We start from the raw sequence: 23,238 nt of genomic DNA, 5'->3' as shown, positions 1-23,238 counted from the left end.
GTGGTCCCCTACATCACCAATCCCAACATGAAATTTACAGAAAATCAGGAGTGTCTGGGTGTTGAAACAACAGCAAGCCCATGAGTGTTACAGGAAGACTGGACTCAAAGACAAGTTCAGATGCCTACCAAAAATTTATCAAACACACAGAGACACTTTTGGGCCATTTTCAGTCACAGAATTTTATTTTTAAACCAACTGTAAGTACCCAAAGGTTAAAGTTCAAAAAACAAAACAAATGGATCATAAACAACCACAGCTCATTCTAGTGGCTGAAGAATTCTACTGAATGTCAAACAAAGGATGACTCTGGACTTGAGAAAGGGTCTTGTTAGAATGTTGGTCAGCCTTCTTGAAGAAACCATCTGTGACTTTCCCATTTAATGGGCTGCTGGTCTTAACTACCAAAGCATTCCTTTTCCTAAAGGAAAAGACTAGTAATAAATATTTATATGTATTGTACATTATCTAATAATCCTTACTATCATTTTAGAAAGTCTTATGAAATAAAAAACATGAACTACCTATTGGTATAGTTCCTGTTGGTGTCTGAATGATTTATTGAATGAATACCTTAAACTTTATCTAAATTTGTCACTCTCCCATCTCAGAAACTAACAAAACAACCCTGATTAAACCCCACTGGTTATTAGTTTAGTGACTAGTTCAAACAGGACTAGCAGGAAAGCTAACCCGTAAGGTTTATGACATAAGCACTTATGCATTCTTAAGTATTATCTGGGCCAAGATAAGTTTACACAGATTCTACTACCTAGCCTTGGAAATATCTGAAAATTCAGGGGAAAAAGAGAGAAATCAGCACCCATAACACAATGCATGGCACATCTATTCCTGGCCAGCCATCATGTTGAAAAATCTTTATTTTTTGGCTTGTTTCACTTTTCCTTGATCATCCACTTTCTTAATGGCTGCCTGGATGGCCTCTTGGTTCCCCAGAAACTGGTGAGGCCCAACAGCACACAGATTTTCATCCAGCTCCAGGAGAATGGGGACTCCAGTAGGTAGAGTAATGTTGATGATGTCTTCATCTGAGATACCTGGTGATCAGGGAGAAAGGACAAGGTGTTAAAGACAAACTCAGGAGGAGTTAACTGTTTAACTACACATTGATGGAACCTCCTATTAACTGTGCGACTGACACCATGTCAGGTATTGTAAGGGGCTCCAGTTACAATTCCAGGATGTTAGGAACTTTCTAGAAATTAAAAAAAAAAGCTTAGAGATTCACACGGAGTGCTACATCCTGGAAGAGCAAATACCTTTTGGGCAACCTGTTCCTGGCTACTTCCTATCTAAATCTGAAAGAGAATAAAAATTATCTTCTCTAGGCTGATCTTAAAATTACTTTTCATTAATATCTGTATTCAGTTCATTTGATTAGAACATCATTGGGTTTCCAACACTAAGTGAGACTGAAATACCCTGGACCAGACCTGATCAGCAGAAATTCTCTCCCCTAGGTGCTCAGGAAGCACACCACAGGGAAATTAAGAAAGGACTTTACAGCATGATTTGTAAACAGGTATCATTCTCCTGCTGTCCTTTAACAACTCAACTGCTAAGACAGGAAGATGTATGTAATGGACAGATCACCTTTAATTCTTTTTAAGAAGCAAGTGAATTATATAGGTAATTCAACTTCTACCTGAAGAGTTGCAGTTGTAGTAGTGACTGTGGTTGTAATAATATTTTTATTAGTACAGCTTCTTCCAACAATAAATAATGTCCTCAGAACATGCTACTGTACAGGCCAGGTGGTTTTCTAAGCACTTTATATGTACCATCTTATCACTGCCATCCTATGAGAATATAAGTTAGTATTTTCTCCATGTAGGAAGTTCTGGCACATAGAAGTTAAGCAAATAATTCAAGATCATGCAGAAAGTAAATAGCAGAATGTGGATTCAAACTCAGGTGTCTGTACCTATTGCATAATGTAATGGCTCTCAAGTTTCTCTGCATTCAAAATGGGCAAAGAGAAGGTAAAAGGAAAGAGATGGAATTGAGTAAATTAAAAGGAAACAAAGTATTCAAGTTATCTACTTTTAAAACACACCTTTATTAATCATATAGACTTCTAAAATCTAGTATGTGCTCTGTTCTACATTAATAAAAAGGATCCAGTTAGAGAAAGTTTGGGGAGAAGCCAAGGGTTTGACTTTACTTGATAGGGGGAGAATAAGTTATTCCCAGTTAGTTATCAATGTACGTTGTCATTTTAATAGTTAATTGCTGGTTGTAACATGAGCAATGGCCAAGATCACAGAATCACTGCTTTGGATACTTACTGCCTGCATAGCTCTTCCAATTTCATGTCTAGGCCCAGAGAAGCTACCTAATAACTCCTATGCACAAACTATCCATTCTCAAACAGCTATGAAACAATGGAAAGAATCTTAATTTGGAAGACTAGGTGAAGACATATTCTCCCTCTAAGAGCATTACACATGGCTGTGGGACAGGAGAGATGCCTTAAAAAAGAAGTGTAGCACAATAAATGTTTCTTTCCCTTCTAGGAATGGTCTTCTAGGTAGAAGATATAAGAGGAAGGCTGCTGACTCAACATCTACATTGCCCAGCCCCACTCTCACATTCAACCGTACACAGGATTATCACTGCAAACTAAAGATGGCAAGAACAGATACCTCTGGACTAGAAACCCAGGTGTTCAGCAGGAAGAGGACTGTCCTAGATTCTGGGAGCCCTCTGGCTCCATCAGTGGGATGGGCAGGAGCTGCCACGTGCATCCCAGAGAGGGAAGGAGGGGGGTTCAACACCGTGTGGTTTAGAGCCAGGTGACCAATACAGCTTCATAATCCAACAGTTCCCACTCTCTAATCTGGGGGAGCTCTGGGGGGGTCCCCAAGCCTAGAGCACCCAACTAACTGGGAGTCAAAGGTCTTTCATAGGGAAGGACATGTGCCACCTGGGCCAGGATTTTATGGCAATGAACTATTTCTTCATTTATCAAATGGGAGAGGATAGTCAATTCTAGCACCAAAATTCCTCTAATTTATTCTTAATGGTTAAGAAAAGCAGGGGCTTGTGTTGAAGTTGTTGCATTCCGAACTTACTTTGTATTCATAAAAAACAAAAATGAGAAAAAATTTTAGAATATTCAATATTTTAACTTTTCATAAAGTTTCAGACTTCAGAGTATCAACAAAAGATACTGAAAACATGTTGACTTTTACTTTGTGGAAATTACTATATATGATCTGATATCTTAATTTTCTGTAAAGCTGTGTGAATTAGGAATATCTTTATAAATATATAGTTAACTAAAAGTTAATGGTAAAAATGAATAACTCAGTGGTATGATTCAACAGTTAAGTTATTTTCCAGATATAGTTCACTGTTTGAAATCTATATATTATTTTATAATGGTAAATGCTCTAAAAAGAATATTTAAGCTACTTCAATTCTAGTACTTTCCCCTCACATCCCAGGACATAACAGAATATTGTAATCTTATACCAATGTGTGTGAATTTTGCCTCATTAAACATTGTGTCTTATTTATTAAGTTGTTTGGTTGGAATCCAGTTCTATATTTTGGAAAATTTAACAGTTTTTTCTTAATTAACAAGAATTTACTTTTAAAAAAATCTAAAATCCTCATGTTTATATTTGCCTGTTACTTTTATATCATTGTTTATCTGCTTATTGAATTTATTCAATACATAAATTTGTAAATTTAAAAAAAAGCAGAGGCACCTTACAGGCATGATAAACATGGGGATACTGAGTATTATTTACATTCATCTGTTGTGGAAGGACCACGCTTTATCTGTTTCTACAGTCTATAAGCATATTGCTCACTGAATTGGAGAGAAAGGTGGATTTTATGAATTTCTCTAATTAGTCAAAATTCTCCCAGCAGAAATCAAATTTTTAGGGATATAACTAGTAAAAATGATCATGTTTGACTAAAGTTTACCAATAGAAATACAAGATATGAGTGTACCTATCTATCAGCATCTCAGATTCACCACTAACAGGTTATGTGCCTTTACAATGTCACTGACTATCAACCTTTACTGAAGTTCTTGGACACAGGAGTTTATTTTTAAAAGACTAAACATTCTACTTGTATTCAATATTGTATTAGAGCTTCTAGCCAGGACAACTAGGTGAAAAAATGAAATAAAAGGCACCCATATTGAAAAGAAAAAAGAAGACTATCTCTATGTGCAGATGACATGATCCCACCAAAAAAGACAACTACAATTAACACTGTAAACAAGATGTCAGTAGGTAAGCCTGCAGGATACAACACCAATACCAAAAAAATCAATTGTATTTCTATACAATAGCAATGAGGAACAAAAGTGACGTTAAATAAATAATACTATTTATAATAACATCACAAAGAATAAATTATCAAAAAAGTACAAAACTTAACTTTGACCACTATAAAATATAGCTCAAATTAGCAAGACATCCCATGTTCATGGTTTAGAAGACTTAACTTCAGCTGACTTTTCTTTGCAGAAACTGATAAACTGATCTTAAAAACTCATATGGAAATTAAAAGCATTCCAACTAGCCAAGACAATATTATGAAAGAAGAAAGTTGAGAAACTACATCACGATAGTGTGGTGCTTGCATACAGTATGCAGTACTCATCCAAGGATAGACATATACATCGAATTGAGAATCCTAAACAAACCCTCAAGTTGTTGATCAACTGATTTTTGACAAGTGTGCCAAGGCAATTAAATACAAAAAGAACAATCTTTTGAACAAATGGTGGTGGGATAGCTGCATAGCCATATGGCAAGAGAATAAAGCTGAACCCTTCCCTCATACTATCCATAAAAAATACCTCTAAAATAGATAAAAACTTAGATGTAAGTACTAAAAGTCTTAGAAGAAAACACAGAGCAAAACTGTCACAAATTTGCATTGGATAGGTACCAAAAGTACAGCAATAAAAGAAAAAAAATAAAATTGGTATATAAAAATTGTACTTCAAAGGACACCATAAGAACATGCAAATACAACCAGAGAATGAGAATTTTTTTTTTTTTTTTTTTTTTTGCAAATCATACATCTGATTAGGGACTTCTATCTAGAATATACAAAGAGCATTTGCATTTAAAAAATAAAAGACAAATGAACAAATTAAATTAAGGGCAAAAGATCTGAGCAGACATTTCCCCAAAGATACACAGATGGTCAATAGACACAGGAAAGGATGGTTAATATCCTTAGCCATCAGAGAAACGCAAAGTCAAACCACAAGGAGGTCCTATTTTCCACCTACTAGAATGGCTATAATTGAAAAAATATATATAAATATAAAAAAATATATATATACACACAAATGTTATCAAAGACATGGAGAAATTAGAGCTATAATCCACTGTAAAATTAGGACTGCAAAAGGCTGTAGCTTCTTCGGAAAACATCTGGTGGTTCCTCAAACAGTTAAATACAGTTACCATATGATCTAGCAATTCTGCTAGGCATACACCCAAGAGAACATAACACAGATCCACACTGAAAGTTGTACACAAACCTTCACAGTAGCATTATTCATAACAGCCCAAATGCCCATTAACTAATAAACAAATACATTAAATTTAATATAGCCATACATTGGAATATCATTTGGGAGTAAAAAGGAATGAAATACTGTTACAACATAGTTGAGCCCTGAAAACATTAAGTTAAAAAAAAAAACAGTGACAAACACCATATTTTGTATGACTCCATTAATCCAAAGTGTTCAGAACAGGCACGTTCATTATGGTACACAGCAGACTAACTGTTGAGAGAGCTGGAGCAATGGGAAGATGGGGAGTGGTAACAACTGAGAGACTGAAGTTTCTTTCGGAGGTAAAAAAAATATATGAGTGTGTGTGTGTGTGTGTGTGTGAGTGTGAGGTTGAACACACCTATCTCCTCAAATATCCATCATTTCATTACAGTGAAAACATTTTTAATCCTTTCTTCCAGTTTTTAAATATACAGTCTATAATTATTACCTACTGTCACTCTATAGTACAACTGCACACCAGAACTTTTTCCTCTCATCTACCTATAACTTAGTACTTCTTGACCATTCTTTCCTCACCCCTTCTACCTTCTAAAATATTTCAAAATTGTTCGTGGTGATGGATTTGCAATTCTGTGCATACAGTGAACTCTTTCAGATACAGTGGTTCCGCATCCATGGATTCAATCAACCATGAATGGAAAAATACCAAAAAAAATTACATCTGTATTGAGTAGGTATAAACTTTTTTATTGTCATTATTCAGTAGACAATACAATATTACAGATATTTACACTGCATTTACATTGTATTTGATAGTATAAGTAATCTAGAGAAGATTTAAAATTTATGGGGTGATGTGTGTAGGTTATCTGTAAATATTAAGCCATTTTATACAGGGGGCATGACCAGTCACAGATTTTGTTATCTCAAGGTTTTCTGGAATCAATCTTCCATGGGTACCAAAGGATAAGTGCCTGGTACAAGCTACTGAAGTGTATGTTTTAAATGGTGATTATATGTGAATTATACCCCAAATAAAGCTGTTAAAAATACAAACAGATCCAGAAAGGTTATATAAACCTGTGCAAGGGACAAGACTATTACGGCAGCAAAAATGGACTTGTTCTTTTACTTTTTAAACTTCTAAATCCCAGGACTCTGGTCATCTGACTTATCTATGTTTATTTTCTCTACTACAAAAAGGGAGAGAAGACAACGTTTATATTTCTGCTCTATTCCTGTAAAATGCTTGGTACTAACTAGACATCAGCACCCAAAGTTCCCAAGACTGGAAAAGTGCATTAACAGGTTAGCTGGGCTCTTTATAATGATGGGCCAAGTTTAGAGGTTACTGTCTGTGACCTCAGAAGGGAGTTCTAGGTCTTTGGCAAGGGCTTAGAACACATAAAGGACTCACTTGTTTGAACATGGCATTACATTTAACCTGACCCAACAGGTGGTCTCTTTAATAACACCAGTCTCAAGCTCATGCCTATGCCCTAGCTAGTAATCCACGTTTCTGTGAACTCACTAAACAATGGCCACCAGAAATATAATATTTCACCTAAAGTCATTACTTGTTACCCAATTTTTACATAAATTGTATTCTTCATACTAAGAAAGTTACACAAATATGTTGAGCTTGGTGGCACAGGCCTGTATTCCCAGCACTCAGGAGGCTGAGGCAGGAGGAGTGTCATGAGTTCAAGGGCAGTCTGGGCTACACAGGGAATTCAAGGCCAGCCTGAACTACACAGTGAGATCTTGTCTCAACAACAACAACAACAACAACAACAACAAAAGAAAGTTACATAAACAGTACTCCAAAGGCTAAAATGTGCATCTGCAGTAGATTAAATAAAACAGAATTAGTACTTTATTATATAATATCTGACTACAAACTGATTCTCTGGAACATCATATGAAAGTTAAAATGAGTGGCAGATATCACATGCCCTGGAGTTCAAGAATATTCTACAGGGAAATGTCACCAAGTTCTCACTCAGAATCTTCTTTTGGCCCTCATGGTCTCTGAAAACATCTCTTCATGTACCCACTGTCTTTGATTCTTTTTTATTTGTTTTTTTGGGGGGTTTTGGTACCGGGGATTGAACTCGGGACCTTGTACTTTCAAGGCAGGCGCTGGAACCACTGAGCTAAATCCCCGGCCCGTGTCTTTGATTCTTAAATCATCATGTAGGAGCAGCTAGGAATTAACTGCCATCTACTGAAATGACTGGAGTATTTCAAGAAGAAATAATGAAAGTTTGGGGGGAAGTCAAAGGGTAACATAATGCCAGAGTGGGAAGAAATTTAAATTTCATTTTCTGCATAAGGATTAACTTCAGAAAGGCAAATCTATACTTAAAGTGACCTTCCCAATTCACTTTATTTGGGACGGGAAGCAAAGACACACAGTTTTATACACTACACATGGACTGCAGCCTTAACAGGAACTATGTTTTATCCATTCTTATATTACCCAGGCTCTTAAAACAGTGCCTTACCACGGCAACAATTTAATAAATGTTTGTTCAACTGTAAATAGCATTACTATGGGATCCAGACAATCTTTAGTAGTATCATCCACCAAATACACTGAATAAATACATTTCAACTGTATTTATGTGAATATACTTTTTACATGGAACTAAAGACTATAAGAAATAAAAGGTTTGGCGCTGGGGATTTAGCTCAGTGGTTCTGCTGCCTGCCTTGCAAGCACAAGGTTCTGAATTCGATCCCCGGTACCAAAAAAAAAAAAAAAAAAGAAAGAAATAAAAGGTTAATTAAAAATTTCAAAGTGTGAAATCTGTATGTGTAAGCATTCTAAGGACTTTGTTAGAGGTACATGTTGGCCAATTTCAGAAGGAAATCAGATGAGATTGCATTCAGGGTGGTATGGCCATAGCCTCAGAAGGAAATTAAAAGGAAGCATAGGCTCCCAAAAGGCCAGACCTTGTGTGTCTAATTCATGTGTAGGTGCTCTATTCCTTGGGCCAAGATCAGGATCTAATTTGGTGGACCCTGGACACACAGATACACTGAACTAATTCTAACTTCTGGGCTTTCAAATTAAATCTAATCTTTTATTGTTTAAGACCTGATTAAAGACTATGTACCCATTATGAACTTCGAAAGGGAAAAAAAAAGAGTTCAAAGGTTCTCAGCCTCAAAAAGTTGTTTACATCTAGTACTAATAAAAATTTAGATGAAATGTCTTTTATATGTTCTTTAGTTTTCTCTAAACTGCTTGTTCGAAAATCTTTGAACTTCAGGAAGTAGGAGAAGAGATATTCAGGAAGACAGTTGTTACAGGACAGGAGAAAACCCCAATTCTGAGATATGTACACTTAAAGATGAGAAAAATAAAGCAACAGCTCCAGCTAACTCCTTTAGCTATGAGGTTCCACCTACTCCCCACTTGCCTTTCTAACCATTGCCTTTCTATTGATGTAAAATTTGTGGTAAGAGTTCTGCATTCTTCTATTATCAGTAAGAGCCAAAAGAGACTGAATTTCATAGATGACCTACCTATTTTTGATTCTTTAAAATTTGAATAGTAACTGGAGAACTCAAAGATGGGCTACAGGGAACAACTGAAAATAGGTTATTTGAATACTGTAATACAATGATAGAAAAACAGCCTCTAATTTAGAATGAAGCAAAGAATCTATTTTACATTTTAATTAAAATGTTTACAAATAAAGGTTTCTATAAATCTAGTATACTTAAATAAAATAAAAGAAAGCTTAACTATACTGCCAGAAAAGTGTCTCATAGATGGGAGGCTTGAACTCATTGCTTCTGAAAATAACATGTTAAATGCCAAAGGTGACGAGAGCCAGTCCCAGTTCCCACAGCTGGTCCCAGCTGACCTTTCCTCCTCTGTCTCTAATTCCATCTCACTACTTCTCTGCTTGCTGTGTGTACAGCTGTGCACAATTCTGCAAATACCAAGTCTTATATGAGCATCTTGCCTGCCATTCCAAACTTGAAGCTGCCCAATCCTGTACTTGAACCCAGACTAAACAATTTACTTCCTCTGGCAAGGTGCAGATGGCAGCCAATGCTCAGTCTGGTACCTGGCTTTTCCTTTGATGTACTTTATCAGGAAACAAACAGGAAGTGACTATGCCAACCACAGAGAAAGAAACACACTCCTGTCTGGAACACTACAGAATGGAATGTTTTAGATACAAAGCTGATGGTAGAAGGTTTCGTGGTGCTTTGTGAGTTGTGTGCCTGAACCAGTCAGCAGTAGGCCCTCTTTAACCTGCATGAGTTGGCACAGTATAAAAATCACCAGCCCTACCATCTGCATTCTCGATCCTCTTCATACACGCCTCCTTTCTCCTGTAGACCTCATCCAGCCTTTGCCTTTTTCCACGTTCATGTACTTCCTATGTAAGTGTTTTTCTTGAATTTACTACTTACCACACCAACTCCACTGTTTTAAATAAATTACCCTCAAAATAAAAGCACAGGTAGCCCTATCCCTAACTCACCAGGGCAAAAATGGACTCATTAGGCTTTCTGAGAAATGAGCAGGTACAGTATTCATCCTCAGGCTGCTTCCAGCCCTTCTTCTTTTATTCCCCCACTGCTGGGATCTAACCAGGGGCCTCACATGCCAGGCAGGCACTCTATCAATGAGCTATACCTCCATCCCCCAGCCCCTCAACTCCTATGCTATCCCCATAAACAAACCTTTTAGAAAGTGCTTTTATTCTCTTTATTCTATATTTCACATCTATGTGCTTCTGCCTTTTATCACTTTCTTATATTTGCCCTAATCTATTATTTTCTAGACCAAACAATGACAAATCTTTCACCTTTTAATCCTGTAAATTATGCTTAGGCCTTTAATGAGATATAATTCATACATAATTTAAAGTGTACATTTCAATGGCTTTTAGTACATTCACAGCGCTATGCAATCATTACAATAATCAATTTTAGAACATTTCCATCATCCCAAAAAGAAACTCTACCCATTTAACAATCACTTTCAATCTTATTGTACTTCACTCCCACTTTTCAGTCCCAGGAAACACGTACTGTACTTACTGTCTCTATGGATTTGTCTATCTTGGACAGTCATATAATGGAATTCTAGGTGATCCTTTCTGACTGGCTTCTTTCCCATAAGATGATTTCAAGGTTCATCTCTGCTCTAGCATGTATCATTACAGTACTTCATTCCTTTTACTGTTGAATCATATTTCATTTTGTGGCTATAACACATTTAATTTACTGAATCATTAGTTGACAGACATTTGGGGCAATGCACCTTTTGGCTATCATGAATAGGCTACGGTGTAATTCTGTGTAAAAGTTCTTGTGTGAAAACTTTCATTTACTTTGAGTACTGTTATGGATTGAACTGTGTCCTCCAAAACAGGATACACTGAAGTTCTTATCTTCAAATCTCTGAATGTGATCTTATGTGAAACAATTAAAGTTAAAATGAGGTCACTAGGGTGGGCCTTAATTTAATACTACTGTATCCTTAAAAAAAAATTGAACAAGAAATACCAATACCCATTGAAGAAGACCCCATGAGGAGGTAGCACTGGAGCAATGCTCCTAGAAACCAAGGAACACCAAAGACAGCTAGCTGACTGTGCCCAAAGGCTACCCAAGGTGAGAGAGGATGACCCCTTAGAACCATGAAAGGTATGGGTACGACTCGGCCAACTCAGGACTTCCAGCTCGCAAATTAAACTTCTGTTGTTTGACATTAACCAGCTGTGGGCACTTTCTTAAGTCCCCCCACCCTGGCCACTAATAAAGTATACACTAGAGTATAACTGCTCCACCTTAGGGTACCTCTTCAACCCTTCTGAAGAACTGTTGCAGTATTTTCCAAAGCAGGCATGCTATGTGATTAAATTTTTCAATGAATTATTAATGGTTTCAAACTATCCCTTAAATTAGAAAATCAAGCTTTTCTTTCTGTCTAACCTTGCCCTCCAGAGGTACTCTGTCCATGACAGATCTTTCACCACTGGTTAAACCTTCTTTCTATTTCCTTAAAAACAGCAGAAACAGTTAAATTAGTAATGCACTGGTAAGAGGGGGCATGTAGAATATGCTGTGGCTGGGGCTACAGAGTAATCTTAGAGTTAAACTTGAAGATAGATGAAGAGCATAAAGGAGGTAGGTAGTAGTTCTGTCCCCGCCCCGTCCCTCCCTCCCTCCCTCCCTCCCTGCCTCTTCTTTTCAAAGGAGGATGTCTTACTGAGGAGGAGAAAAAGAGGCTCCTGAAGGAGGTATGGGATTTTCTGTGGGGAGAGAGGCTGGCCACAAGGAGATCTAAGTCTCATCTCTAGAAAAGGCATTGACGTGGTTGGACAGGATACATCTTCCAGCAGAAACTATGAAATTATGAATTTCAGTTTGTTGTCCTAATAAATGCCTCAACTCTTTGTCAAACAATAAAGTCCATTAATGATGAAGTTATATATCATTTTATCAAATATCTGATTATTCTGAACAAGGAAGCACAGAACCCTTTATATAGCCTAATAATACAATATGCCTACAGACACACAAACAGATCAAGTGCCATGTCTGGTCAATCAAGTTATTAATAGCTAATAAGGCCTGTAGATTTTAGATCTTGGCATGATTAATGAATTTCAGATGTTCCAGGAATGATTTGGCTTGTTCATATATAAAAATCAGGGCAAAATAATCACACGCAATAAAGTTCACATTAAAATCTTCTAAAAAACACTTCATTTTGTTACCAATAACCTTTTTCCACTTATTTCACATACAACATCAACGTCTTCATTTTTTACAGCCTCTTAGAGAAAAGTAAAGCAGAATGGAAAGGAACAATGGGGAAATATGTTCTAATACCAAGTGGCTAACAGCCAGCAGTGATGCAGACAGAAAAACACAGAGCGAATCACTGAAAAAGCACAATCCCTGGGACCAGTGAGGGGACAGAAGGGGACAAAGTCCCCTGAAGGTGTCACATCACTGGTGAACTGGATTTCTCAAAAGAGGTCATGCTACTAAAACAGAAGATAACAAAATAGTCCATTAAAAAACATAACATCAAGTAGGTGAAATAAAAATAAGGCTACTATCTTCAAACTTTCAGAGTCAAGATAAATAAGCTATTATTTTATTTTTCTCCCCCTTAGAACTTTCTCCTAATCAGTAACTGCCCAGTGTGGAGAAAGAAGACTGGAACAAAAGAATTGTTCAGAAGACCTAGATCTGAAAACACAGCCCGAATTGTTTAAAGTTGGAAGAAAGGGGGCAAAAACTGAAATCCAGTTTACTTAACTTGAAAAACTCAAATAAATGTACTTTCAACAACACTTTTACAACTTATTCCCTTCCTTGCCTACTTTCAGTTTATTACAACAGAGCATATAATTCTTTTAGATCAGTATTTCTCTCTCTCTTTCTTTGGAGTGGGGGGGGGGGGGGTCCTGGGGATTAAACTCAGGACCTTGTGCTTACAAGCCAGGCAATGGCACCACTGAGCTAAATCCTGGCCCAAGATCAGTATTTCTCAAAATTTGGAATCCCAATCTGCAGTATCAGTTGAAATGCGAATTCTCAGGCTCCACTCCAGACCTAGTATTTCAGAAACTGCAAGGATGGAACCCAAAATCTGCATCATACTGAGCTCTCGGAAGACTCCCAAGCTTGCTGGACTCTGCAAACTTCTGCTTCAGATACTGTGAATGTTAAAGGCATTGGAGTCTTTATTTATAGAACAACTTGCTTCTTAAGTCCAAAGTGACAAAGAGGCAGATAGAAGGAAATTATGCTATGTAAATGCATTATTAGCTTAATTGCTAGATTAAGGCCCAAATGTTAAGACTACACAACCCCTAATAAGCAGTACATAAAGGTGGTACCTTCCAGATGTTTCAGGAGCGCTCTACTGCTATTTCCATGAGCAGATATCAGAATGGTTTTGCCTTTCAGTACTTCAGGAGCAATCCTTTCATTCCAGTAAGGAAGAAGTCTCTCCAGAACATTCTTTAAGCTTTCAGATCGTGGCAGCTGATCCAAGGGAACATCGCATACCTTATACCTCCGGTCATTGTAGATTTCATGGTAGTAGGGATGTGACTCCTCGATGGGAGGTGGGGTCACACTGTAGCTTCTTCTCCACAGCCTCACTTGTTCTTCACCATGATTCAAAGCCATTTTCTCCCTGTTGAGCCCAATCAAGGCCCCATAGTGACGCTCATTTAGACGCCAGGAGCTTTCCACAGGGACCCATTCCTGCCCCAACTCTTCCAGGATCAGCCAGGCTGTGTGAATGGACCGATTAAGGATGGATGTGAACACAAGATCAAACTCAAAGTTTAGTGCTTTGAGTTGCTTCCCACAATTCCGAGCTTCCTCTAATCCTTCGGTGTTAAGTTTCTGATCTACCCAGCTACAAAATCGGTTCTCCTTATTCCAAGCACCCTCTCCATGTCTCAGTATAATAAGTTTGTACTTGGACATACTGATGGCTGAGCTTCCCTGTGACTTTCAAATGGGATGATGTTCAAGGTCAGCAATACATCTAGAAAGATAAAAAACAAAAAGTACAAACTATATTCTTTATTCAAACAACTACCTAGGGATGATAGGCAGCATAAGCTCACAACAGCCAGTATCTAAAATCAGCTGAAATTCCTTTGAGCAGTTTGGATGTCAGACCTCTGTATTCATATACTGTGGCAAGTATACACACATTCTCCAGATAATTACAGACAACCTAGTTACTTACATTTTCTAATGCCTGTATGGTCTGTTGATTATATGACATAAAATAACAGAACGCTTCATTCTAATGCAATGCTGTTTCTACCGGATAAAAAGGCTGTTTACACTTTCAGGAGAGAGGACCTAATAGATGGACCCACAGATGTCTGAAAGAATGATTCCTGACTGAGTGGGGACGTCCAGTTCCTAGGAGCTGACTCTACACTCAAGGCATCCTTCTCACTTTGTTTTTCCTCTGGTGGAAAAAACAAATCCTGCTTTCTTATTATGGAAGTTACTAACCATGTTAACTCAGTAAACCAGCACTTACATCTCATCTGTATCAGTAACTGGCGGTAACCAGCTCTTCAATGGTACGGTCCATACCACATGCAAGCAAAAAGGTATGTGAGACACATTGGTTCAACACTGAAACATCATAAAAAGTGATTTAAGGTGACATGAACACCAAAAGCAGTAGTCACCTAAACAATCTTTCACCTGCCTCAAGATACAGCTATAGGCAGCAATAAATCCAGATGCAAAACAAGCTATCAAATGCAGGCAGCTGAGAGACATGGCCTGGAGAAACAGATTAACAGAAGCAGGTCTGTGGGGGTGGGGACCACACTGATAAGGAAGCCTGCCTCCTCCTCCCTGACTGTGCAGACAGCCTACGTACACCAGCCACATCTCAGCAGGAGGAGAATCTAGTAAGTGGGACAAAGGGCCCTAAAGTGACTGTAACTCCCTACATTTAGGCTGCAGGCTCAAAGACCTCCGGGCCCACTCTGCCAGAAACACCTGCAGACTAGATGCTGCCAGCCTAGCCTCACTCTTCTCACAGGGACACAGCCCTAATGGGCCAGCCCTCTGCACCTCCACCACAGTGTTTTTCCACACTAGAGAGTGCAGACTGCATGAGCATCACGTCCAGGTCTTCTGCCATTCTTGGCAACTTCCATTAACTGGAGATTTTCTGTCCCACTTCACTGTGATTCACACACAGTTATACAACAACCAGTGACAAAGTTCAATGGAACCTGGATCTAGCTTCTATCTTTCTTAGTAATTCTTAGATTTTAGAAGGCTTAGGAATAGGGCAGGAAATCAGATCAGGATGATTTGCAATGCAACTACCGTGTTTCCCCAAAAGTAAGACCTAACAGCCTTGAAAACTAGACATCAAAAATGCCAGCCCCCATCAGCCTATTCTTGCCTTACCTGCCATTAGAGTAGCCATCGAGCAGAGCAAGAGAATAGTGAGGTTTAATCTTCTGCATGCCACTGGCCATCACCATGGTAATGACCAGCTAGGGCTTATTTTCTAGTTAGGTCTTATTTTCAGGGAAACATGGTAGTGGCAAGGTAACAACAGTTAGGATTATGATGTCCCTTTCCTGCCAAGCACCAGATTTGAAGCTGTGGTGCACACGGAGCAAGGAAGTCCCATGTGCTCCAAAAGATTACCTGAAGACCTGCAGCTCAAGGCTGAGAATTTCCAGAGAAGGGGCACAAAGTCTCCACCCTCAGCCTAGGAGGGGCATCAGGGTGACAGAACAAAGAGGAGGACAAAAGTCATCTGGACCATGCTTTGTCAGGTGACTACCTGGCTCCAGCGACAGAATAATCGTGAGGTTAATGAAGCTCCATCTTCAGGGCCCTCACCTAGGGGAGAACAAGTGCTGTGTGCGTGTGTAATATCCCAAAGAAAGATATTTTTATATTGTTTCTTTAAAAAGCCCAAATCCAGCAGATAATAGCAGCTTCAGGCCCAGAGAACTGGACCCATCTCTGTAACCACTTACTATTTTAGTAGTGGTAGTAGAGAAGGAGATTGGAGAAAAGAGAAGCTATCAACTGTTTCTCTGCTTCAACCCTTAGTTTGCCCTGCCAAATGAGAAGCCACCAGGCTAAACGGCTAATGAAGCTATTTTCTCTTCAAATGAAGAAGGGTATGGAGGATAAATTCTGCAAGCAGAAGCACTTCATCATCTTTTGACTATGAACAATGTATAGCAATAACATAAGGTACCTACTGTCAAAGCTTCGTAGGATATTAATCTGCTATATTTATTTTGTTTAAAAAATAAAGCAAATTCTATTTGTACTCAAACATATACATACATATATACAGACATATGTATAGTTGGTAGGGGAATAGTGCTATAGCCACAGAAACTGCAAATATACACTTTCCCTCACTGTGCTATACAGAAGGAACACAGGGTTAGGTACTAAATTAGTGTGTCTATCTCCAGTAAACAATACTTCCCTCTCCTCTCCTTGGGGCTATCAACTACTTTTCCTAGCTGATGAATATGTGCAAAGGAGTGAGACCAAGCAGCATCAAAGGAGTTGGTACTTCTCTGGAGAACCTAGCACGTCACTTGACACAAGGTGCTTAGTAGGTGTTTCAAATGAATCAAATTCAGCTAGACAATTACTAGGTCATGCTACTGAGGCTAACGCATGACAGTCTCAGCAGTAACCATCAACGTAAAAACAGTCAGAGATGTTTATACAGACTGAAATGTTAAGCTTTAAGTCAAGAATCTCAGTATATTTAAAATGATCAACAGAAGCAAGAGTAATTATGCACTCTAGTTTTGTGCCTTGTATTTCTGTAAGGTTAGTATGTTCATGTATGGCCATGATCTCTACCGAGAAAATGGAAACTGACTCACTTGCTTAAAAACATGTGGTCACTAGACAGCCAACTGGGATGGTGACCCACGGCTTCTGCCTCCAGTCCCTGGCTCCTTCCTCCTTACCTTTGAGGATTTCATTCTTCGTTTGGGGCTATATGCTCACTTGGCTTCACAGCATGGGTGGATCTGCAGTCACAGCTCGCCCTTCCAAATCTAGGCTGCCACTTCACAAAATGCATCTGCGAAGGAGGGCTCAGCTCACTACTGTTCTGCAGACAAACCTCAAGGCAGAAAGGCAGGCTAAGCAGTAATCACCCCAGCTCGCAGAGAAGTACCTTCCTAAGAACAGACTAAACCTTCCTCCCCCAGTGAAATACTGCTCTTTTTAAAACCTCAAGCTTTGTTTCTTGTTTTGGTAAAGCCATCAACCTGTAGTTGGTTCTTAAGGTTCCTTAAATAAATATCCCTCAGCAACTTACTGAGACTTAAAAACTTATTTTAATCAATAGCGTACTTCATACCAAAACACAGGCCATACAAATAATTGGATTATCATTCCCCAGAGTGTTTTTTCCTTTTTAAAGTTATGCTCTGGTTTGAACAGAACGGCTACTAAACAAAAGTATCTTCCACATGTCTCCACCTCATCCTCCTCCTTCCTACTCTTTCTTCCTTGCACACATTACTTTTAGTTGTCTGACACCTAATGCGTGCTTTTCCCACTCTAATGAAATTGTCTCTCAAAAAAGACTGCAGATTAGTTTCTTACTAAACGAAAACATCATCTCTTAGGACTTGCACTGTTTTAATCCCCCAGAGGCTGACTGCTTCAATCAGGGAAAAATAAACCTGCAAAGGTTTTAGTGCTGCATTTCCCCTAGCTCTTCTGTGTTACTCCTGGGGTTGGGTTGGTGTATTTTCTTACCCACCTGTGATGATGATGATGATGATGATATTAACCACAGGAGCTAACATTCATAGAGTGCTTACCATGTACTTGGCACTGTTTGAACCCAAAACTACCACTCCATGGAGTAGGTTCTATAATTAGCTCTACTTTACAGATGCAGAAACTTAGGAGGAATTAACTTTCCCAAGTTCTAACTGGCACAGCTGGATTCAGTCTCAGGCAGGCTGGTCCTCAAAGAATAAGGTTCTATCAGTCCTTGGAAACCCAACTTTTCTCACTACTTTAATCTCATTAAAATGAGTGATTCATAAATTGAAAGCCCCTAATACTCCAGTTTCCCTAACCCGGCCATTTAATTCATTATTCGAACATGATGCAAATCCCATAGGCGCAGAACCATGGGAGTCCAACATGGATTATGTTATCAAGAAACCAATGAAGAAAACTGATGTTGTGTGTGTGTGCGTGTGTGTGTGTGTGTGTGTGTGTGTATCACTAAAGCTGAAAGTAATTCACATCATGAAAAGCACTTATTCATAAAGGAAGGAGGAAGAAAGAAATTACTTCTGAGTAACTTCAGAGTCATTGTATTATTTGGAAAGATAATTAAGATTTAAATTTATAGAAAAAGGGAAAGGAATTCTAGATTAAAGGAACAATGAGTGGAGGCAAAGTAACAGGTGCTTATACAGAATAACAAGCCCATCAAACTGGCTGGAGTTATAAGCAGAGTGACTCTACATCCACATTTGCCTTGAACAATATTGCTTTAGGCCTATTTCCTTCCCAAGCATAATTATTACTCGGGACCCTTTCACACTCAAGCATCCCATTTGGAAAATTATATGGTTACCCTAAGTATAGGGTATAAGCAGGAAGTAGGAGGAGACTAGTCTAGAAAGTAAGACTGAATAGCGGCCCAAGGAAGGCCCGGTTGCAAAGAATATAGCCTCTTCTATAAATTGAGACATCATTAAAAGTTAATAGCATGCATTTTGAAAGGACCAGGCAGCACTTACACAGAGAAAGACAGGAAAAACCAGAGGTATGGATACTCATAGTTGTTGTAAGGTTTTTGCAATAGTTCTGGTAACATATAATGAAGACCTGGACTAGGATAATGGTTATTAAACTGGGGTGAAGGAGATAAATGTGAAAGATACTATAGCTTAGTTCATATGTTGGCAATTTTTTTTCTGTAATACAACAGATAGAAATTTTGGAGGACTCGGTGGTGTGCAGGGTCTCTGTCATAATTATGTACAATTCTATCATTGTAGTTGAAAGCATCTATAGATGGATCAGGCATAGAAGAACAGGTGTGGCTGTATTACAATAAAACTATGTATGAACACTGAAATTAGAATTTCATACAATTTTCATGCACATGAAATTTTGTTATTATTGGGTTAACCTCACCACTTAAAATGTAAAACTGTTCACAGGCTTGTCGGCTATACAGAAACAAGCAGTGGGCCAGAAGGCTTGGCAGTATGGAGACCCCTTCCTACCTGGGTCCCATCCTCAGATCTATTAACTACATCAGCATTTTTAACCTTAACTAGGAATCCTGTCATAAGCTACATTATTAAATCACCAGATTTTATTCCTGACCAGAACTGCAAAGTACCTTTAGTCGCAATTATTTTTTATTCCCTCAGAGAAGACAATAGTGGGTACATTTAAATCCAGGTTGCCTAAGTTTTGCTTAATTGATTTAGGGTTCAAGATAAAACTATAGGAAAAAAGTGACTTGTCTCGTTTTACTCCTTCAACATATAATCTGTCATTTAGACATGCTTTACCCCTATGAGACATCTTCATAAATTATCCCACAGTGCTTCACACTTCAGGTGAATGTCTTCTTGATGTGAGGCGGGTACTGTGCTAAGCAATTGCTTTAGTAATAAAAAAAAAAAAACAGGTGGCTCAAAGGACACATTTTGCAGGCGATTTATCATTTCAAAGATTTTTCACTATCTATGTTTAGAAATTTCATCTGGATTCATTAAGCCATATAATTTCATATACTGCATCCTGTCTATAACTGAGGCTCACCCTACCTTCCAAATTAACACTTTTAGGTCTTTGCTTCCTCCTTTCTTCAAGTGTTTGAAAATTCTAAGACTCTAGTGTCACAAGTCATGCAACGTGAAGGGTCAAGTCCAGCCTAAAAACTGTTTTTCTTCCATTTCCAAAAACTGACCAAGAAATCTGATCCACAATATAATATCAAGTAATATAAAATAAGGGATCCAGAACCAGAATCACTTTGACCCAAAGCTTACAAGTTAAATATTTAATAGTCAATTGTTTCCCCAGACCTCTTAGATGTTTTCCTTGGTCCAAATCCTCAGTGCATAGCTTTGAGCAACTCTTAGCTCCCATTGAACTAGGAATCTAACTGTATAGAAAATGGGCTGACTATACTGGAGAGCCGAGAGAAAATGAGGTTCATGATGTTTCGGATGAATTAAAAAGAAACCATTCTCAAGGGAAATGTAATCCAGTGTTCAGTTCCTTAGAGCTTCAGGTATCTTAATAAAATATGCCTTCCCCCAAATCAAGTTCAGTATTAAAAGTTCAAACATGACAAGTACATTAAGGTACTTAATATTCCATCATCTATTATTTTACAGCAACTTTTCCATTTGTTTTTACAATTATAAGAATATCTCTTTATAGCAGGAGCAAAGGCTATCCCTCACAGATGTTTTAAACATTATATCCCTCTCATTCTTTAACCTTGCATTTAGTAACATCCCTTACTGATAACTTGTTACAGAGTAACAAACTGCAATAGGCAGCCTCCTCCTCATAGGGGAGGGAGAGAAGCGTAAGGAGATGCAGTTTTCCTGGAACCACAGTACTTGTTTCAGTCTGCTTGGTGCAAAACCATTGTGCAAAACATTCTTGTGTCCCCTTCTTCTCTCTGGATACTTGATTCCCTAGAGTAGTAGCTTTGTCAAAACTAACCATATCCACCAAATCCCAAAAATTGTAAGTAAAAAAAGCCATTTTAAGCCTGGCTTTGTTGCTTACTGACAGTATGATCTTGAATGTTTCATATCCATGAAGATGACAATAATGAAACTCCTGTTCTCAAGGGACTGTTAGGAATATTAAATGAATTATGGTGAAGCATTCTACCAAAAAGTGAGAGATAGAATGGAGCAAGCTTTTACTAATTCACAAATACTGGCACAAATCTTAGGCCCATCAAAACCATCTTACCTGGCTGATGGTGCAAACAGAAGCAAAATCTGGGAATAAAGTAAACTGAGGTGGAAGGTTAGAAAGAAGTTTAAATTAGACAGTGGGAGGAATAAAGCATCAAATGTGAGTGGAAGAGGATGATGGAAAGATACAGTCATAAAAGCATACTAAACAGTAATATTTTGCAATCTAAATACTTTTGTAAAGTAGTCAACAAGTATATTTTCCCCACACCTGTGGCCAAATTTCAAAGAAAAGGTTTTTGTTATTAATACTTTTTGTCCTGTTTCCCTACATAAACATCCTCTCCTACCAATTATATTCCAAGAATGTTCAAGAAACTGTTAACTTCAAACATTTCTTATGTCCTATGTTATCGAGGCAAGCTACACAAAGATGAATTCAGAAGAACTTAGATGTATCATAATGAAATATGCCTCTTAATGTCAACCAACCATAGGATAGAAGGCAAAAGAGGAAAAGACTAACAAACTTCCCCAATCATTAACCATCAAACCATTAAGGATGGCATTCTCTTCCACATTATACTTCTGTACTCTCCAAGTTTCCTACAATGATCTGCTTAATTTGCTTTAGGTTAAATACAGATACAAAATAATATGTCCTGGAAGCTGGGAACTTTTATTTGCTAACACATTTGTTAACAGAATTTACCACAAAGAGATTTTGCTTGCACACTTGTAATAGAATTGTCTAATCATCTTTATTTTAAAGTATATTTTAATACAGGCATGAACCTGAGAAATAATATAAAGCAACTTTTGCTTTTTAAAGATGTGAAAATTGAAAGTCAGAGTTGAAATGATTTGTTTAAGATTACAGAAATAGTAGCAGCTTCAGGACTAAAACCAAGATGTGCTGGCTTCAGAGGTCTTTCTTTTATGTTTTATGTTTCTCTAAAATCCACTACCATGGGAGAGGGTGTCAATCTATGGTGTGTGAGGTGCCATAGGAATACAAAGATGGATAAATCTAGTGGACTCGGGGAGATAGTTTTGAAATAAAAGTCAAATTGACATGCGTTCTTTTGTTATAAAAAACTTTAGTAGCTACCGGTGAAATATAACATTCAGGTCCCCCTCCCCCTTCAGGAGGGGTCCATATTCACTTAGTTAATATTCTAGTATCACTCACAAGCTATAATTCCTCCATAATTTGGAAGGAAGGAGGCAAGGGAATGGAAGTTAAGCTACCTAACAACCAAGTATCCTTCAAAGTCTCACTGCACTTAATTTCAATTATGCATTCACTTTGGCCTTATCTAATGTAATACATGCCCCCATCTCTTAGAACAGAGGGAAATACAATGACTTCAAGGTTTAGTGCTTTTATGAACCTGTGATCTGGCTCCTGAAATCACTGCACATATTCACCTCCTTTGTTTTCATGGCATTCAAGTGTTGTTTGTTTGTTTCTTTTGTATCTATTTAAATTTTTAGGACCAAGCATGCAATCGCCATAAATACAGTGACAGAGCCCGATTCCTGAGAGGCCCTCCACACCTGCCTCACAAGTCCAAGAGAGAAAAGTTCATCAACCCTTCGCTTCCAGTTACTCTGGCCGCCCTATCACCAGCGCCGAGTCCGCGCCCCCAGGAACTGTGCTGCCCGCGGCTCGCCCGCTGGACGCGCGGAGTGGGGCGCGGACAGGCGCGGGATCCCCGGCGCACCAGATTGTGGGGGTCAGGACCCGATCGGGCCTTCCCGCACTCCTCAACAGAACACTTCATCCTTTCAAAACAGAGTGGTTCGCAACAGTAAAGCTCCTCAACAAAACCACTCACCTGCAAAGAGGCCACTAGCACCCGCCGCCGCTCGTCCTGGTCACAGGACAGACCGTGCCTCCAGGTATTCATCGCTGCCGCCGCCATCAACGCTCTTTTCTAGCCCCGGAGCCAGCCTGCGCTGGTCGTACCGCTCTGCCTATTGGGTGATGAAGCTGTCACTCACCTAACAGCTCCGCCCTATCCCCGGGTTTGGAGGAGGGCTTTTCCGTTTCCCAAATTCCTGGGTAAGGAGAGAGGCGCTGATTGGCTTGCTGGGAAGACGAGCACGAGTCTACACCAGTGAGCGGATAGCTTTAGCGCCAGGGGGCGGGAGTGGACGTAGGGCAATAAAAGAGCAAGCTTCTGCGCTTCTCCGGGGCGATGGCCACACCTCGGGCTGCGAGAGCTGTTGGAA

General features: G+C 38.7%; 1 protein-coding gene across 3 annotated transcripts; it reads right to left on the bottom strand.

Moving 5' to 3' along the window:
- Positions 1-162: 162 nt before the first annotated feature.
- On the bottom strand, positions 163-22,981 carry Bpgm (bisphosphoglycerate mutase). Of its 3 annotated transcripts, none has more exons than XM_087206275.1 (4): positions 22,842-22,958; positions 17,035-17,150; positions 13,417-14,078; positions 163-1,058 (listed from the first exon to the last, which is right to left on the bottom strand). In XM_087206275.1, the coding sequence occupies exons 3-4, from the start codon at positions 14,015-14,017 to the stop codon at positions 880-882; spliced, it is 780 nt and encodes a 259-aa protein (XP_087062401.1). In that variant the 5' UTR covers positions 14,018-14,078; positions 17,035-17,150; positions 22,842-22,958; the 3' UTR covers positions 163-879. The 3 variants fall into 3 exon arrangements, with proteins under 3 accessions (XP_087062401.1, XP_087062402.1, XP_004851271.1); XM_087206276.1 differs by having other exon boundaries at positions 17,035-17,192; positions 22,842-22,949; XM_004851214.3 differs by lacking the exon at positions 17,035-17,150 and having other exon boundaries at positions 22,842-22,981.
- Between the last annotated feature and the right edge of the window lie 257 nt (positions 22,982-23,238).

The sequence above is a fragment of the Heterocephalus glaber genome, unplaced genomic scaffold, assembly GCF_053883595.1.
Source record: "Heterocephalus glaber isolate CG9 unplaced genomic scaffold, H.glaber_assembly_v1.0 deba00000621, whole genome shotgun sequence".
Classification (NCBI taxonomy): Eukaryota; Metazoa; Chordata; class Mammalia; order Rodentia; family Bathyergidae; genus Heterocephalus; species Heterocephalus glaber.
The sequence above is the reverse complement of the archived record's forward strand: the minus strand, read 5'-3'. Positions and strand labels throughout refer to the sequence as shown.

Coding starts and splice junctions, on each gene's coding strand:
- Bpgm (XM_004851214.3), bottom strand. CDS start 14,017: ATGTCCAAGTACAAACTTATTATACTGAGACATGGAGAGGGTGCTTGG. Junction 1,059..13,416: donor GCTCCTGAAACATCTGGAAG/GTACCACCTTTA, acceptor CCTGATCACCAG/GTATCTCAGATGAAGACATC.